At 35.3% G+C, this 20,327-nt stretch overlaps 1 protein-coding gene across 3 annotated transcripts in view; it reads left to right on the plus strand.

The window, feature by feature from the left end:
• Window positions 1-20,327, plus strand: part of REV3L (REV3 like, DNA directed polymerase zeta catalytic subunit) — a 188,535-nt gene that overhangs the window by 105,719 nt on the left and 62,489 nt on the right. For all 3 annotated transcript variants that reach the window (XM_068551255.1, XM_068551256.1, XM_068551257.1), the window contains 5 exons: window positions 2,277-2,419; window positions 3,060-7,227; window positions 10,526-11,439; window positions 13,264-13,343; window positions 14,678-14,803. In XM_068551255.1, coding sequence (XP_068407356.1) covers window positions 2,277-2,419; window positions 3,060-7,227; window positions 10,526-11,439; window positions 13,264-13,343; window positions 14,678-14,803 — 5,431 coding nt within the window. The remainder of the gene's footprint in view (window positions 1-2,276; window positions 2,420-3,059; window positions 7,228-10,525; window positions 11,440-13,263; window positions 13,344-14,677; window positions 14,804-20,327) is intronic.

Consider the following 20,327-nt stretch of genomic DNA (forward strand, 5'->3'; position numbering starts at 1 on the left):
CATCCTTGTGGATAAGGAGTATACATGGTAATAGTGACTGATTAGGTGGGTTCACAGAGAACTTGCATGATTTTGCATTCAAAAACCACTTAAATGCTGCTGTGTGCCAAGTTTCATGCTAGATTGAATTCAGATTGTCAGAAACATTGGAGATTGGTAATTCATTGAATGACAAAATATAGATTCAAAAATATCTTGAAACTAAAAAGATGATGCCTAATAAAGTGTAGAGTCATAGGTTTTATGTTCAATCAGTCAGCTTCACAAATATAGACTAGATAGACCTACGATTCATTCTGGGCTTAACAATTTCTGTGGGAAGGTCATAAATTTTACTTTATTAAGAGCACAATAAATCTGTAGTGTTGTATGGTTGCCAAAATAGTGAATTTAATTATTGTCTACCAGCTGTACCTGGGGTAACATTTATTATTCTGACAGATTTTGGATTTTATTAGTAAAATAATTATAGTATTTATCTGATGTATTTAAATCTTGCTGTAATAAATAGGATTGCTTCTTTGATATTTTAGCTAAATTTGTTGACTGATATTTTTATTTGATCATGTGACATTTCATGATGCATTTTCCTTACTTCCATTTGTTTTTCTTTTTCTTCATCTTTCATTGTTTTATTTTGATATTGTCCATTTGATTTTTACCTTCAACCTATTATTAGCATTTCTTCTACGGTTTCTTAGATTATACCTGGTTTAGCTATTTATACTTTCATGCCCATATTAAGTAGATACACATTCAAATATGTAACATTCTTATAAAATCACCATCTCCTTGTTCCCAGTGGTGCCAACATGTTTAAAATAATAGGCCTGGTTTATCCCATGATTAATTAATGCTTGTGTGTTCATTGACTGGACCAATTCTGTGAAAACCACCCCCAGGTTAACCTTGAAAAAACAATCCTGAACATTTTATAAATGTATGTTAAAGAGAGATTGAATAATAGAAGTATATTGTCTAGAAAAGGAGTCATTTAATTCTGTTGATACTTGTACATTTAATATTATATTCCTCCTGAGTACCATATTTTAAGAATACTGAAAAAGGAAAGGAAAGGGAAAGAAGAGGAAGAAAACTAGAAGGATTTGTTAACACTGTCACTTTTAAAGAACAGTAGAAAGAATAGATAATGTTTGGTCTAATTAAAGAGGAATTATGGAACAAATGATAATGCCTTCAAATATTTTAAAGGTTATCATGTGGAACATGGCATAGACCTGCTACATATGGCTACACAGGACAAAGGCAGGAATGAAAGATTTTTGTGTAATGTAGGAAGAAAATTACTAACAATTAGAGCCATTAATAACAGAAAAGATTACCCTGTGAGACAGCAAGCCCTTTATACTGAGAATATAAAAGTGGAGATTGTAGGGTCTGTTAAAGATAAGATTTTCGCATTGGGTAGAAAGCTAGACTAGATGACCTCTAATAACTCTTTCATCTCTTAAGAGTGATTTTAGGACAAATTGTGATTTGGGGAAGGCTTAATGGAAAAACTGTTCCATGTATAATAAAGCAATATTTTCAAATTTTCAGGACAAGTGAAAGAAAAAATTAAGGTATGGATAGAAAGTAAGTTTGCCCATCCAGATAGAAGGGAAAGTATCAAGCTAGGATCTAGTGAAAAATTTAAATCAATATGAGATGAAACTGAAGGAGAGTATCCATCTGGGTTTCACAGTCCATCTGCATTCCTCAGCAACCCTACTTTATAGCCACTGCTGGGATTGACTCAACACCTGTACTGCTTCCTTTCCTGTTTCTGATCCCTTTTATTTTCTCTTTCAGCCCGGACCTGAATACCCACTTGCCTACCTTTTTGTTTATTTTTTCCAATTAATAATGTAGTGATTGTGTATTTATGGAGACTTCTTAAAATATGCTAGGATGCCACCTTTTTAGAAATTACCGGGTTCTCACCCAAGCTGTTATGTGTATATCTAATGATAAGCTGAGGGGGAGAATATAAGGAAGAACATAATTAGATATGGTAATCCAGGATATTGTGGAGCTATGAATACAGGAATGATGGTGTCTTCTAGCTCACATGAAATGGATTATAAAGTCTATTTACAATAACTTTTGGTAGGGCATGATACCAAAGCAAAGTAAATCTGCTTTTCTTTTTAAAGTTATAATTTTCAGATCCTGTTTATTCAGTTTTACTATTATAGGATCAAATTAGGCAAATTGAGTCGGACGTGCTTTTTTCTAATGCTCATACTCACTGGTGAATCTTAATGTTTCTCTAGATCACTGTGCAGAAATACCCATAGAAGCTCAACAGAAGAAGATGATTCATCTTCAGAAGAAGAAATGGAATGGAGTAATAACAGTTTGCTTCTAGCCAATCTTTCTATACCTCAGTTAGATGGAACTGCAGATGAAAATAGTGGTAAGTAAAGTACTCTACTGTGAGTATTTCATTATTTAGGGGCAGAAAATATATTTGATTTTGAAAAATATAATCACACTCTCTGCATAGTTGGCTAAGTGAGGCTATGACAATACTGTTAGATTTTGTCCTTCTGCAGGATGATTTCTTTTGAGAGAATGTAGATATATGATTTTTTCTCATTTCTAAGAGTATAGCATTTATTAATCACTGATTTAGAGCTTTATAAACTTTAATCAGTTTATCATCATAACATTTAAGTAGCATAGGAAACTATAAGAAATATGCTCAGCTTATTTGAAGTGATAATGCAAAGACATGTTATTTTATGGAAAATTTTGAAGGTGACAGTATTTTTCCCCTTATTCTCCCAAAAGGCATGAATATTGATATCATCTATTTCTGATCAAAGAAATATGTGTTTAAAATAATGACTACTAGTCAAATGTAGCTGACTCTTGATTATTTAGATTGTGGTATTATCCTAATGATAGGAATGATCTTTTTGTTGAGATAACTGTTTTAAACATACGAATTTAATTTCATATAATTTCTTTCATGGTGATAGTAGCATGGTATGGGAAAATATTTTAAACATTAAGAGTGGAAGTGAAGTAAATTCTTTTTTCCCCCATTTCAGACAATCCACTGAACAATGAAAATTCTAGAACCCACTCTTCTGTGATTGCAACAAGCAAGCTATCAGTAAAACCTTCCATCTTTCACAAAGATGCTGCTACGTTAGAACCCCCATCTTCCGCTAAGATTACCTTTCAGTGTAAACACACAAGTGCCCTTTCTTCCCATGTTTTGAACAAGGAAGATTTAATTGAAGACCTTTCACAGCCAAACAACCTAGAGAAAAGTCTAGATCATTCAGTTGCTTCTTTTACAAATGAAAGCACTTACTCTGTGAAATACCCTGGGTCTTTAAGCAGTACTGTCCATTCAGAAAACTCTCATAAAGAGAGTAGTAAGAAAGATGTCCTCCCAGTATCTTCCTGTGAAAGTAGTATTTTTGATTATGAAGAAGATATTCCATCTGTTACAAGACAAGTACCAAGTAGAAAGTACACAAACATTAGAAAAATTGATAAGGATGCCCCTTTTATACATATGAACCGTCACACTAACGAAAATACATTGGGCAAAAATTCTTTCAACTTTTCTGACTTAAATCATTCAAAAAGTAAATTATCCTCTGAAGGAAATGAAAAAGGAAACAGCACAGCTCTGAATAGTTTATTCCCTTCATCATTAACTGAAAATTGTGAATTGCTATCATGCTCAGGGGAGAATAGAACTATGGTGCATTCTCTTGATAGCATTGCTGATGAAAGTGGACTAAATAAACTTAAAATTAGATATGAAGAATTTCAAGAACATAAAACAGAAAAACCAAGCCTCAGCCAGCAAGCAGCACATTATATGTTTTTTCCCAGTGTTGTTCTTTCTAATTGTCTCAGCAGGCCACAAAAACTCTCTCCTGTCACATACAAACTACATCCTGGCAGTAAACAGTCCCGGTTAAAAATGAATAAAAAGAAGCTTGTAGGTCATCGAGAGAATTCTGCCGGAACTACTGAGACTGGATCCTCAAAAGATAATTGTATACAAAATAATCCTTGTAATAGTAATTCTGAGAAGGATAACGTATTGGCCAGTGATTTAATTAAGGCCACCCGTGGAGCTTTTGAAAATAAAACATCTACAGACAGTTTTGTAGACTGTCACTTTGGAGAAGGAGCCTTAGAAACTGAGCAGTCCTTTGGATTGTATGGAAATAAATACACACTTAGAGCCAAACGCAAGGTAAATTATGAGAATGAAGATAGTGAGTCAAGTTTTATAACACACAACTCAAAAATTAGCCTACCTCATCCCATGGAAATTGGTGAAAGTTTAGATGGAACTCTCAAATCTCGAAAACGCAGAAAAATGTCTAAAAAGCTGCCCCCTGTCATCATAAAGTATATTATCATTAATAGATTTAGAGGGAGGAAAAATATGCTTGTAAAGCTAGGGAAAATAGACTCTAAAGAAAAACAAGTAATATTAACAGAGGAAAAAATGGAACTGTATAAAAAGCTTGCACCTTTGAAGGATTTTTGGCCAAAAGTTCCTGACTCCCCTGCAACCAAATATCCTATTTATCCACTAACACCAAAGAAAAGCCACAGAAGAAAATCAAAACATAAGTCTGCTAAGAAAAAAACTGGTAAGCAACAAAGGACAAATAGTGAAAATATTAAAAGAACTTTGTCTTTCAGGAAAAAACGGTCACATGCTATTCTTTCTCCTCCCTCACCATCTTATAATGCTGAAACCGAAGACTGTGACTTAAATTATAGTGATGTTATGTCTAAACTAGGTTTTCTTTCTGAGAGAAGCACAAGTCCCATAAACTCTTCTCCGCCTCGCTGCTGGTCTCCCACAGATCCAAGAGCTGAAGAAATTATGGCTGCTGCCAATAAAGAAGGAGTGCTTTTTAAGGGTCCTAATGCATATAATAGCAAGACTGTTAATTCCCGTATAGGAAAAAATAGTCGAGCAAGAACGCAGGTTAAGAAATCAAAAACAAAGCTTGTTAACCCCTCTGTAGTTACTAAGAAAAGGAACAAACGAAATCAGACAAATAAACTAGTAGATGATGGAAAAAAGAAACCAAGAGCAAAACAGAAACAAAAAGCAAATGAGAAAACTACACCAAGAAAGCACATAACACTAAAAGATGAAAAACTAAAATCTCAAGCTGGTGCTGAAGTTAAGTTTGCGCTGAAACATCAGAATGTGTCTGAGACCTCAAATAGTTCTGGAGGCTCTCAACTACTTTTTAAACAGAAAGATGTGTCACTAATGGGCTCTGCTATAGATCATCCCCTTTCTGCTCCTCTCCCCACTGGAATTCATGCACAACAGAATTTATCTGGCTGCTTTTCTTCTTTCCTAGAAAGCAAGAAGCCTGTAGATTTGCAAGCATTCCCCAGTCCACAGGATGATTTGCATTCATCAGTTGTTTGTAGTTCTTTGGGACCTGGAATCTCAAAAATTAATGTTCAGCGGTCTCATAATCAAAATGCTATGTTTACTCTAAAAGAATCAACTTTGATTCAAAAAAATATATTTGACCTTTCAAACCATTTGTCTCAGGTAGCACAGAATACACAGATGTCTTCTGGTATCATGTCTCCAAAGATAGAAGAGAATGCAAATGTACAAAAAAACTATTTGTCGTCTCTTGGAAAGTTAAGTGAATATCGTAATTCCGTAGAATCAAAGCCAGACCAGACGTATGCCCCTAATTTTTTGCATTGCAAAGACAGTCAGCAGCAGATTGTGTGCATGGCAGAACAGTCAAAGCACAGTGAAATTTGTTCTCCAGGAAAAGCAGCTTCAGAGGAAAGTCAGATGCCTAATAATTGCTTTGTAACTTCCTTGAGAAGCCCAATCAAACAAATAACATGGGAGCAAAAACAAAGGGGCTTTATTTTAGATATGTCAAATTTTAAACCTGAAAGGGTAAAGCAAAGGTCATTGTCAGAAGCAATTTCACAAACCAAAGCACTTTCTCAGTGTAGAAATCGAAATGTGTCAACACCTTCAACATTTGGTGAAGGACAGTCTGGACTGGCAGTTCTAAAAGAATTGTTACAGAAAAGACAGCAGAAAGCACAGAATGCAAATAGTATGCAAGACCCATTACCTAATAAACAGCAGCCAAACAAAACTATCTCTCGTTCCCTTGAGCATAACAAATCAATTAAACGAACACGATCAGTAACATCTCCAAGAAAACCTCGAACTCCCAGAAGTACAAAACCTAAAGAAAAAATTCCCAAACTTCTTAAAGTAGACTCTCTAAATTTACCAACCTCTGGCCAGTTGGATAACTCCCTATCGGATGATAGTCCCATCTTTTTTTCAGATCCAGGATTTGAAAGTTGTTATTCACTTGAAGATAGCTTGTCTCCTGAACATAATTATAATTTTGATATTAATACAATAGGTCAGACTGGATTTTGTAGCTTTTATTCTGGAAGTCAGTTTGTCCCAGCTGATCAGAATTTGCCTCAAAAGTTCCTAAGTGATGCAGTTCAGGATCTTTTCCCAGGACAAACTGTAGAAAAAACTGAATTTTTAAGTCATGATAACCAGAAGTGTGATGAAGACAAACATCATGCCTCAGATTCAACCTCATGGATTAGATCTGGTACTCTAAGTCCTGAATTATTTGAGAAATCATCCATAGATAGCAATGAGAATCATCGCCACAATCAATGGAAAAATACCTTTCATCCTCTAACAACTCGGCCTAATTCAATAATGGAGTCTTTCTGTGTCCAGCAGTCAGAGGACTGTCTAAATGAAAAATCTAGATTGAATAGGAGTTCAGTAAGCAAAGAAGTGTTTCTTAGCCTCTCACAGCCAGGCAATTCAGACTGGATTCAAAGTCATACCAGAAAAGAAATGGGACAGTCTCTTGATGCAGTCAATACCTCTTTTACTACAATACTATCCTCCCCTGACGGTGAACTTGTAGATGCAACCTCTGAAGATTTAGAATTGTATGTTTCAAGAAACAATGATATGTTGACACCAACTCCTGATAGTTCACCAAGGTCTACCAGCTCTCCCTCACAATCTAAAAATGGCAGTTTCACCCCTCGAACTGCTCACATTCTGAAACCACTTATGTCCCCACCAAGTAGGGAAGAAATTATGGCAACTTTGTTGGATCATGACCTTTCAGAAACTATTTATCAGGAACCATTTTGCAGTAATCCTTCTGATGTACCAGAAAAGCCCAGGTAATCAGAATTATTTTTTCCCCTTGGGTCACTCTGAATAATTATAATGTATGTAACAACATTTGGTACCTGACTACTACTTTTTTGGCTGTGATACTGTATTTGTAAGTATATCATTGTGAAAACAATTTATAATTATGGACATATTAAGAAAATCCACAAACTAGCTGGACGGTTGCACCTAGAGAAATTTATTTAAGTTGATCAGTGTTGGTCTTGGATCTACTATTATTTTGCACTGCGTCAACATTAAGGATTAGAGGCTCACTGTGACATGATGCCAAATTAAGGATGTCATAATACTTAATACATAATACTTATAAAAGTATTATAATTATCATTTTAAAGATAGTATTTATTTCTAAAATGGTAAACTTTCATAATTTTAAAAACTTCATTTTTTAAGTGTTTGAAAATAAGCATACATATGTTTTAAATACTCTTATGATATATCTCTAAATGAAGATTATTTTAAGTTGTTTCTATTACATACCACTCTCTTTTCATGTTGCCAACATCTTCAATCATATTGTTACTATTGTTAGTTTGTATAGTTATTAGGGGTGCAATATGGATTTTGGTTCCCCTTATCTCTTCTTTCTTTCAAGAATCTTTTCAGAGAAGTGGTAAACAGAGAGACAGATGCGCGTGCGCGCACACACACGCACGCACGCACGCACGCATACACATGGCCAATAGCAAAATCTGAAGGAATCACAGCACTGGCCTATTTGTAAACCAGTAGTTAAGTAGGTATCCTGTCCTGCCTGCTTCATCAAGATAGAACATATCTGATAAGAGTTAAGTTGGGGAACATGGCTTAATCCAGGAAGTTTAAGTGATGGCTTTTGGTCCTGCCCCTGTGTCTTTCATCCCTTTTCCTAATCAGTTGCAGAGAGAGGCAGTTCATTTCACACATCCAGTCAGAAGCAGAGAAGAATGGCTAGGACTGCTGAGGCAGACCCTGCTTAGTCTAAATGATGGAAAGAGATATGAAGTGCCAACTAAGGCAAGAGGCCACCCTGCATATATGCACTGACCTTGAGCACCACAATGCTCCTGACCCTAGTGAAAGAGACAGTGAGTGCTGGGCTTTTTACCCGAAGATTAGCAATAATTTCTGCAGGAGTCCATTTAAGAAAGGGGTGAGAAAAAGTCATCAGAAATATAGAGTAGAAGAAGTTCCCTTCTCTAAGGACTTGAAGTGAAGGGCAGAAAATCCCTCCCCCTACCTTACCCCCGCACTTCCTAAAACACAGTTTTGCTGTTCTGTTTTGCCCAGTACCCACATGTGGCCTTTTAACATGAATGGAACTCTTTCTTTTTATTTCACTGCCAGAATATATGAATGTATAATCCTTAGACATTAGTTTCCATTATTTTGGAGGCTTTGACTTTACCAGTAGTGATTATGGTATATTTTTTCATTGATCTATATTTTCTTCCTCAGCCTTACACATCTTTTTAATTCCCAGTTTTAATTAATCATGTGCTAGTCATTTACTCTGTGTTGCTGTTAGTTGTTGTCCAACTTTGACACTTGTTCTGCGGCTGAAATAAAAGGATGATAGTCATGATATTTGAAAAACAATTTTTTTTTAATTAAAAACTGTGTATTCACTGTAGAAAATTTAGGAAGTATAAAAGAAGTAAAAATTGCACCATTTCTCTACCTAGTAACAACCACTATTAATATTTTAATGTGTTTTCTTACTTTTTTAAAGTATAGCTTTTATTTTGTTTTATGAAATGTTCTTACTGTAGTCACAATATTGCATTGAAATTGATTCACTTACCATTATAATGTAAACATTTTCTAAATTTGAGTCTGTTGAAGCATCATTTTAATGGCTGCATAATATTCTATCATGTGATTATTACTGGACAGAAAGGTTGTTCTCTGTTTTGCTACTATACATAATTATGTGATTAGTATCTTCTTCATAAAGCATTTCTTCTATTTTGGAATTTTTACTTACAGCTCTCGAAGTAGGATTACTGAAAAATTTCAGGCTCTTCATATATATTAATTACAACATGAGCTGTAGCAATTAGCATGCTGCTGACAGTATTCAAGAAAGCTGAACTTACCACACCTCAGCAATTTTTGCTATTTTTTACTTCATTATGATCTCTGTATTATTAATATTAGAGTTGGGTATAGTCACATGACATGTGTACTCACTTCCTTCAATCGCAATAATCCTGCTTCTAATTTTTCATAAAGCTGCAAGGTGGGTGTTGGGAAGGTATTAGATCCTGATTATGGAGTTAAATAGTAGGGGCCAAAATCTTTCCATGTAAAGGGGAAAAGGAAATGTGGTAACTCTGGTGCTGCTCCTTCAGCTTCAATCAGAAAACAAGAATTCAGTTCATTGAGTTTTATCTAGAGAATGACCAGGTCATTTGGGAAGTCATGCCCTATGAGAAGTAACTGAAGAAACTAAGAACTATCTTCATATCCATGAAAGAGATACCATGAAGAAGAAAAAGTTATTTTATGTCGCGGCAGAAGGCAGAAATAGTACCAATGGATATGTTAGAGAAGGAGAGAGGTTTAGCTTAATATTTATAATAACTGTTGGAAACTAAACCAGGCTACCTTTTAATTAGTGATTCCTCACATACACATACATTAGTAGCACTTAAATTGTGTGGGCTCTGCCAACTCCTAAGTTCTTATGTTAGTATTAAACCTTGTCACGTAAAAGGAAGAAAGAATTATGGTAGTTTACCTCAACTGTATGCAATTTTTTGTAATATTTAAGGGAATTTGGTAGGGTACGAAGATTTGTTTGAACTGACTGGCTTTGCTGAACTACTATGTACAGAGAGTAGAGAATGTAGAAAGAGGCTATAGATAAAATCCAGGGATATAGTCTCAGATGATAAACTCTTCCATTGTTTTTATCCTTATGTGGTGACAGTGGAAAATTAAGATCAGAGGAAGGGAATCTGATGAGTTTGTACTATCTCCTTGAAGAAAAGAAGACTTCATTGGACACTTCAGACAAAAAAAATACCTTCTTTCCCTGGTATTGATGATACCTTCTGAAGGAAGTTAACTTAGTAGTCATATACCTGTGAGGAAAAGCATATTGAGACTAAAGATAGAGTGTACCTGCCTGCATAAAATGTGTGTGTTGGAGGGGGTGGGTAGGGTGTGGAAAAGGAAGAAAGAGGTGGGCATTTTTAAGACTCCAAAAGGAACTTTTAAAAATTTCTAGGTTAAGGAGCTAAATATTTTGGTAATTGCTCTTTGAGGCAAAACAGTCGTTCTAAATTATGTTGTTTATAGGGAGATCGGTGGACGGCTTCTCATGGTAGAAACACGACTTCCAAATGATCTGGCTGAGTTTGAGGGAGACTTTTCCTTGGAAGGACTTCGTCTATGGAAAACAGCATTCTCAGCAATGACTCAAAATCCAAGATCTGGGTCACCCCCTCACAATGGCCAAGCAATTGTCAATAAAGGGTCAAGTAATAGCCATAAAATGGTTGAAGATAAAAAAATTGTGATTATGCCTTGCAAATGTGCCCCAAGTCGACAACTGGTTCAAGCATGGCTTCAAGCCAAAGAAGAATACGAACGTTCCAAGAAACTGTCTAAAACGGAGCCAACTGGAGTTGTAAAATCTGATGAGAACTTCAGCTCCTCAGTTAATCCAGATGACAAACCTGTAGTGCCTCCAAAAATGGATACAACTCCACACATACTCCCCACTACAGCACATACCAAGGAAGATGTTGATAATTCTCAGATTGCTTTACAAGCACCAACCACAGAATGCAGTCGAACTGCAAGTGAAAGTCACATGCTGCCACCAGTTGCTTCTGCAGATGATGCTGAGAAAGAAGAGGATGATGATGATGACTATTGTGTTGGTTATAGCTCCCCTGATTCTCCAGTGATTCCCCCTTGGCAAGAAGCAACATCACCAGATTCCAAAACATTAAATGGAGGTGACAGACCCTCATCACTAGTAGAGGACCTACATTCTCTGACTATTGAGAACTTCTTAAAGCCTGTAAAAGATGGTATACAGAAAAGCCCCTGCAGTGAGCCTCAGGAACCTCTAGTGATATCCCCAATTAATGTTAGGAAAAGAACTGGGATATGTGGATCACTTTGCCTTCATAGTACACCAATCATACAGAGAAAACTTGTGGAAAGGCTTCCTGAGGCAACTGGCCTTAGCCCTTTGTCAACAGGTAAGTTTACAAGTAACAAAGCCTCCATAAAGCTTTTCAAATATTAGAAATGAAAGCAGCATTAGACTATGTAATGAAAATCAGAGCTTTTTAAATGAAATTTTAGCTCAGCTAATGAGAGATTATTATTTTATCATGTCTTGGAAAGACATCACATGGAAACTTTTTTATCTTTCTACTGTGAAATATACTTATATCTACTTCCATCCTATCTTCTTGCCTTCTCGGTAAAATATAAGAGCCCTTTCAGAAACCTTACCTTCTTCTCAACTTGATTTTTCCCATTGGCTTTGATATATACCCAAATCTCTCCCACCCTTTGAAATAGAAAAAAAACCAAACACCTGCCTTGACCTTACATCTTCTGGCTTCTGCTCTTTTTTCTCTGCTTCTCTCCTTTAAAGCCAAACTTCTTAAAAGATTTGTCCAATTTGACAACTCTATTTCTTAACCTTCTACTCATTTCTCAACCCACTCCAAACTGGATTGTGCCCCCATCATCCCACCAGTATGGCTCTTGTAAAGATTCTTTATAACCTTCATGTAGCTAAAGCTAATGGATGTTTTTCAGTCTTCCTATCACATACCCTCTAAGCAGCCATTGTCCTGCTGACCACACCTTCCTTCTTTGAGCTTCTCCCCTTAGCTTTTCCCCTACTCCTCTGTTTCTTCCTACTTGCTTTCCTTTGAAGCTTATCTCACATTCTCAGTTATTATCTGAATGTTGGAGTTTATTAAGGCTTAGCCTTAAGCTTTCTCTCTCTATGTTCTCTCCCTCAATGACCTAATTCCTGCCCACAGGATTACTATAGATAACACAAATTTAAATTTCCAGTTCAGAACTCTCTTTTAAGCTCCAGAACACTATATCCAGCTGCCTTTGGCATTTCTACTTGAATGCTCAAAGCCACCACAAGGTCAGTATTTTTTAAACTTAATTTATGATCTCACTGCATTCATTCACCACCAACCACATAGCACACTTTATGCACACACATGCCTGCACATTGAAAACCATTGGTCCTCTTTCATTTTTCCTTATTTCAATGAATAGTACCACGATTTCTCTGTCACTGAGTTACACAGGTCAGAAACAAGGGATTTATTTATAATACTCACCTGATTGCCTCACTGCCTATCCTGTGGTTTCCACACTTCTTTGTTTCCTAAATTACCCAGATCTCTCTACCTCTGTCTCTGCCACTACCAAGCCCTCATCTCTCACCTGGGCTTCTACCCTAGCCTTCTTATTCACCCTTACCAATCTCCAGTTTTTTTTGCTCAGTAATCAGGGAAAATCCACGCTCTGTTCCTAGTTAATTCCTACTCTTTCTTCTGATTTTAGCTCAAAAAACCCTTCCTAATCTCCCCGGCTAAAAATTCCCAATTATATTCCCCTTTGTTGTACTTACCCCATTTATAATTTTATTTTTCTGTGTGTATTGATATTTGATGAACGTCTGATTTTCTCTCTAGACCCCACAAGGGTAGATACTCTCTTTTCCTCATCATCATAAATACTTGATAAATCAGTGAATAAATGGATTAAGTGATTCCCTAGGATCATAACTTAGGTATAAAAATCAATAATTAAAATCTAAATGTTTTTATTTAATAATACAAATTTTAAAAGTTAGCGTGGGGAACACAGGTTTGAATTAGTTTCATTTTTAAATTATGAGGTCTTTGTGAGGAATTTATAGGACAATACTCATGAATGGTACCTAAGAGTTTGGAACAACAACAACAACAACAAAAACAAAAAAACCCCACAGAAGCAGGCAATTTTGATATGCATGTTAAATATAAAATTTCTTTCTACAGAACCAAAAACCCAGAAATTGAGCCATAAGAAAGGAAGTAACACTGACGCTTTTAGAAGAGTACTCTTAACACAAGCAAAGGTAACTACGCTAAACATATTTAAAAATCAGTGGATAAGATCCATTCTTATTCTTAGATTTCAGTTAGATAATTAATAACTTTGTGTCTCAATTTTTTAATAATTTTATTATATTTTTGCATCATTTTATTTACATATCTTTGAGACAAACAAGAAATTGCCTAATTTTTTTAAAGTTTTTTTTGTTGTTGGGATCTAAAAGATTCTTATATGTAAATACAAATATTACAGAGAAAGTGAATATGATAGCCAAAATGTGGATTATGAGGATACAAATACATTAACTGATTACTGGCAAAATCAGAACAATCCAATGACAGCAGAGCTCAAGTAAGTGATTTTTGATCCCACCAAAAATATATCCTTTTTCTGGGTTTATTACTTTTTTCTCAAATATAACATTATTGATTTTTCAGTCCATTTTACTAAGTAGCAAAGGAAAGCAACATTATTTACTACTGAAACTCTGAAAAATCATAAATGCCTTTATTCAAATACTAAAAATTGTGGTAATACTTAACCTAGAAATATATGGTTATGTGAAAAAAGTATACATTAGACATGTATCCTTAGAAATATATGATAGTGATCACTTCTCTATTGGTCACTTCTCATAAATATCATTAACTACATAAAATATATTTTGGTATTTTTATTTTGAGATTACAAAAGCTTTTTAAAACTTTCATTTTTAAATCAGTATTATTGAATTACAAGTCATATATATTAAAAACAAGTACGAGTGTATTGTGAACATAAATCAACACTTTGGGGAAAATCGTTAATGGATGTGGAAATCAGAAAAAAATATTTTTTTAAAAAATAGATTCTGTTCTTTCTAACCCCTTGAAAATTATTTATGCTTTAGTTTATCTTTCAGATACATGTTGTATTAGGGTAAAATAAAAACCCACAATTTCAAATCTTCTTTAAACTTTAGCCAAACTAGTTGCAAATACATTGCTTGCTTGCTTGCTTGCTTGTCATACTTCCAAGAAAGGTCAAGATAAACGTCCATGTGGTAAAATGTCAACTCTCTACAAGACTATTATTTTCAATATTTGGGGTTTGTAAACTCAAAAATCAATTTATGGTTGGCTTACAGATTATATCAGATATTTCTACATATATACAGTTCTAGTATCTTGAATTACTAGCCTGAAAAAAAATGCTAATAAAATACTTAAGTTCCTTCTTGGATCTAAAGAGATGATACTAGTTTATCGTGTATTACTAAGTACATAAAGTATGTTGTCTAAGCAGAAATAAGTAATCAAAAGAAAGGGAAATAATTGCTCATTTATCTTTTTCTGGCTCTGTGTTTTTTTTTAATAGAATCAGTGTGCAGCAGTAAATACTCCAAAGAAAGACACTTCCCAGATTGATGGACCATCTTTAAACAATACTTATGGTTTCAAAGTCAGCATACAAAACTTACAGGAGGCAAAAGCTTTACATGAGGTAAAACGGTAACAGTAAGGACACATGCACTTTAACTCTTACGTTTTATTCTATGGTACAAGTACAGACATTTTTTACTGATGGAGGAATACATTGAATTCTATACCTGTTAATCTTTATTTTGTTCTTATTATCCTTTCTATTTTGTATATTTATATAAAACAGAGAAACGTTAAAACTAGTCATCAGTTATTGAGACTGCTTTGTGGTTTCACAATTTTCACAAAACTTATACCTGAAATTTAAAAAGAAGCTAAAATTAGAAAAGGTTGTTTAGCTATTGGAAACTCTGTATGTTACTCTGGGATTATATTATATCCTATCCCAAATGTGGTGTCTACTTGTATTTTCTGTTTGGTTGGCTCAGTGGATTAGTGCTTGCTACAGTTCATTTGTTCACATAATCTTTATAACCCAGTTACTTTCACAGCACACACTGTATGCAAAGACTAGGAAGCTGTCTTGAAAAAATGTACATTCTCACTGGAGAATATGTATGAATGGTTCACTGTAAATTTATCTGTATTAAAGAAAACACAACAGTAACATGTGACTGGCAATGAGGTGAAAATTAGAATATATTTTCACCGTTTATACCTGAGTTGTCAGTATGGTAGCCACTAGCTGCGTGGCTATTGAGAATTTTAAATTTGGCTTATACATCTAGGAATGGAATTTTAAATTTCGTTTAATTTTAACTAATTTGTTTCCATTAAAAATTTTGCAACCTCATTGAGATGTGCTATAAATGTAAAATGCATACTGCTTTCAAAGACTTAATAGGAAGATAGAATATAAAGTACCTTATCAGTAATTTTTTATATTGATTACATGTTGTAAGGGTAGTTTTTGATGTATTGGATTAAATGAAAATATTTTAAAATTAACCTATTTTTACCTTTTTTTAATATGACAGCTAGAAAATTTTAAATTATGTATGTGACTTTCATGATATTTCTTTTGGTCAGTGCTGGTTTATATAGTCGTTTTATGTTTTTGCCCTTATAGCAGAGAATTTGATTCTTTTGTTGGCTTTTTGGTCTCAAGTCAGTTCTGTCTTCTAAGAATTGGATGAGTAGACTAAGAGGAAAATTTAAATATTGTCCTCATTTTTACCCTAAATATGAACTAAGAATTGTACTTTTGAGAATTAGATTGGAACATAGTCTAACTCCCTCATTGTTTATTTGTACATTTTTTCATTCAACAGCATTCATTTAGTTCCTGTTTTATACCTGGCCTTGTACTCTCCCCTGAAGCCCAGATAAATTAAGTAACAAACTCAGGAATATTTATCTTATCAAGTACACACCCGAAATTCAAAATTTTAAATACTTTGTTAAAAAATATTTATTAAAGCAAATTTGATAGACCTTAACAAAAAGACTTGTTACATTTGATTTTTCTGTTATTATTTGAAAAACATATTTTTCTTCTAATACTGTTATTTTATTCTATGTAACCCTGTTTCAGAATCCTGGGCCTTCCTGAACTTAAAATCACTTTGGGGGTCCAGCAGGTTGCTCATAGCTTCCCATCACATGCTTCCTTCATCTCAAGGCACACTCCAAATAGCTACCTGGTGGTCAAATAGGGAATGAACGAAACAAATATCTACTACTATACTCTATTCCGTTTTCTACAAAATTGTGCTCACAGCATTTTTTCCTGTTTCCTGTTACCCTGGGCTAATCTCTCTCTCTCTTCTGCATATAAATACTCAATTCAGAAGAGAAAATTTGCAATCGTTGCCCTTTCTTTTTTTAACATCTTTATTGGAGTATAATTGCTTTACAATGTTTAGTTTCTGCTGTATAACAAAGTGAATCGGCTATATGCATACGTATATCCCCATATCCCCTCCCTCTTGCATCTCCCTCCCACCCTCCTTATCCCACCCCTCTATGTGGTCACAAAGCATGAGCTGATCTCTCTATGCTATGCAACTGCTTCCCACTAGCTATCTATTTTACATTTGGTAGTGTATATATGTCTTTGTTACTCTCTCACTTTGCCCCAGCTTACCCTTCCCCCTCCCCGTGTCCTGAAGTCCATTCTGTACGTCTGTGTCTTTATTCCTGTCCTGCCCCTAGGTTCTTCAGAACCTTTTTTTTTTTTTTTTTAGATTCCATATATATGTGTTAGCATACGGTATTTGTTTTTCTCTTTCTGACTTGCTTCACTCTGTATGACAGACTCTAGGTCCATCCACCTCATTACAAATAACTCAGTTTCGTTTCTTTTTATGGCTGAGTAATATTCCATGGTATATATGTGCTACATCTTCTTTATCCGTTCATCTGTCGATGGACACATAGGTTGCTTCCATGTCCTGGCTATTATAAATAGTGCTGCAGTGAACATTGTGGTACATGACTCTTTGAATTATGGTTTTCTTAGGGTATATGCTCAATAGTGGGATTGCTGGGTCATATGGTAGTTCTATTTTTAGTTTGTTTTTTTTTTTATTAATTTAATTTATTTTTGGCTGTGTTGGGTCTTCGTTTCTGTGCAAGGGCTTTCTCTAGTTGTGGCAAGCGGGGGCCACTCTTCATTGTGGTGCGCGGGCCTCTTACTATCACAGCCTCTCTTGTTGCGGAGCACAGGCTCCAGACGTGCAGGCTCAGTAGGTGTGGCTCACGGGCCGGCCTAGTCACTCCGCGGCATGTGGGATCTTCCCAGACCAGGGCTCGAACCCACGTCCCCTGCATTGGCAGGCAGACTCTCAACCACTGCGCCACCAGGGAAGCCCCTATTTTTAGTTTTTTAAGGAACCTCCATACTGTTCTCCATAGTGGCTGTATCAATTTACATTCCCACCAACAGTGCAAGAGTGTTCCCTTTCCTCCACACCCTCTCCAGCATTTATTGTTTCTAGATTTTTTGATGATGGCCATTCTGACCTGTGTGTGGTGATACCTCATTGTAGTCTTGATTTGCATTTCTCTAATGATTAGTGATATTGAGCATGTTTTCATGTGTTTGTTGGCAATCTGTATATCTTCTTTGGAGAAATGTCTGTTTAGGTCTTCTGCCCATTTTTGGATTGGGTTGTTTGTTTCTTTGATATTGAGCTGCATAAGCTGTTTGTATGCTTTGGAGATTAATCCTTTGTCCGTTGCTTCATTTGCAAATATTTTCTCCCATTCTGAGGGTTGTCTTTTTGTCTTTTATGGTTTCCTTTGCTGTGCAAAAGCTTTTAGTTTCATTAGGTCCCATTTGTTTATTTTTATTTCCATTTCTCTAGGAGGTGGGTCAAAAAGGATCTTGCTGTGATTTATGTCATAGAGTGTTCTGCCTGTGTTTTCCTCTAAGAGTTTTATAGTGTCTGGCCTTACATTTAGGTCTTTAATCCATTTTGAGTTTATTTTTGTGTATGGTGTTAGGAAGTGTTCTAATTTCATTCTTTTACATGTAAGCTGTCCAGTTTTCCCAGCAGCACTTACTGAAGAGGCTATCTTTTCTCCATTGTATATCCTTGCCTCCTTTGTCGTAGACGAGTTGACCATAGGTGCATGGGCTTATCTCTGGGCTTGCTATCCTGTTCCATTAATCTATATTTCTGTTTTTGTGCCAGTACCATACTGTCTTGATTACTGTAGCTTTGTAGTATAGTCTGAAGTCCAGGAGCCTGATTCCTCCAGCTCTGTTTTTCTTTCTCAAGATTGCCTTGGCTATTTGGGGTCTTTTGTGTTTCCATGCAAATTGTGAAATTTTTTGTTCTAGTTCTGTGAAAAATGCCATTGGTAGTTTGATAGGGATTGCACTGAATCTGTAGATTGCTTTGGTAGTATAGTCATTTTCACAATGTTGATTCTTCCAATCCAAGAACACAGTATATCTCTCCATCTGTTTGTATCATCTTTAATTTCTTTCATCAGTGTCTTATAGTTTTCTGCATACAGGTCTTTTGTCTCCCTAGGTAGGTTTATTCCTAGGTATTTTGTTCTTTTCGTTGCAGTGGTAAATGGGAGTGTTTCCTTAATTTCTCTTTCAGATTTTTCATCATTAGTGTATAGGAATGCAATAGATTTCTGTGCATTAATTTTGTATCCTGCTCTTCTACCAAATTCATTGATTAGCTCTAGTAGTTTTCTGGTAGCACCTTTGGGATTCTCTATGTATAGTATCATGTCATCTGCAAACAGTGACAGTTTTACTTCTTCTTTTCCGATTTGTATTCCTTTTATTTCTTTCTCTTCTCTGATTGCCGTGGCTAAAACTTCCAAAACTATGTTGAATAATAGTCATGAGAGTGAGCAACCTTGTCTTGTTCCTGATCTTAGAGGAAATGGTTTCAGTTTTTCAGCGTTGAGAACGATGTTGGCTGTGGGTTTGTCATATATGGCCTTTATTATGTTGTGGTAGGTTCCCTCTATGCCTACTCTCTGGAGAGTTTTTATCATAAATGGGTGTTGAATTTTGTCAGAAGCTTTTTCTGCATCTGTTGAGATGATCATATGGTTTTTCTCCTTCAATTTGTTAATATGGTGTATCACATTGATTGATGTTGCATACATTGAAGAATCCTTCATTCCTGGGATAAACCCCATTGATCATGGTGTATGATCCTTTTAATGTGCTGTTGGATTCTGCTCACTAGTATTTTGTTGAGGATTTTTGCATCTATGTTCATCAGAGATATTGGCCTGTAGTTTTCTTTTTCTGTGACATCTTTGTCTGATTTTGGTATCAGGGTGATGGTGGCCTCATATAATGAGTCTGGGAGTGTTCCTCCCTTTGCTATATTTTCGAAGAGTTTGAGAAGGATGGGTGTTAGCTCTTCTCTAAATGTTTGATAGAATTAACCTGTGAAGCCATCTGGTCCTGGGCTTTTGTTTGTTGGAAGATTTTTAATCACAGTTTCAATTTCAGTGCTTGTCATTTGTCTGTTTATATTTTCTATTTCTTCCCGGTTCAGTCTCGGCAGGTTGTGCTTTTCTAAGAATTTGTCCATTTCTTCCAGGTTGTCCGTTTTATTGGCATATATATAGTTGCTTGTAGAAGTCTCTCATGATCCTTTGTATTTCTGCAGTGTAATTTGTTACTTCTCCATTTTCATTTCTAATTCTATTGATTTGAGTCTTCTCCCTTTTTTTCTAGATGAGTCTGGCTAATGGTTTATCAACTTTGTTTATCTTCTCAAAGAACCAGCTTCTAGTTTTATTGATCTTTGCTGTTGTTTCCTTCATTTGTTTTTCATGTATTTCTTATTTCTGATCTGATCTTTATGATTTCTTTCCTTCTGCTAACTTTGGGGTTTTTTGTTCTTCTTTCTCTAATTGCTCTAGGTGTAAGTTTAGATTGTTTATTTGAGATTTTTCTTGTTTCTTGAGGTAGGATTGTATTGCTATAAACTTCCCTCTTAGAACTGCTTTTGCTTCATCCCATACGTTTTGGGTTGTTGTGCTTTCATTGTCATTTGTTTCTAGGTGTTTTTTGATTTCCTCTTTGATTTCTTCAGTGATCTCTTGGTTATTTAGTAGTGTATTGTTTAGCCTCCATGTGTTTGTATTTTTTTACA

The sequence above is a fragment of the Eschrichtius robustus genome, chromosome 9 (assembly GCF_028021215.1).
Source record: "Eschrichtius robustus isolate mEscRob2 chromosome 9, mEscRob2.pri, whole genome shotgun sequence".
NCBI classification, from domain to species: Eukaryota; Metazoa; Chordata; class Mammalia; order Artiodactyla; family Eschrichtiidae; genus Eschrichtius; species Eschrichtius robustus.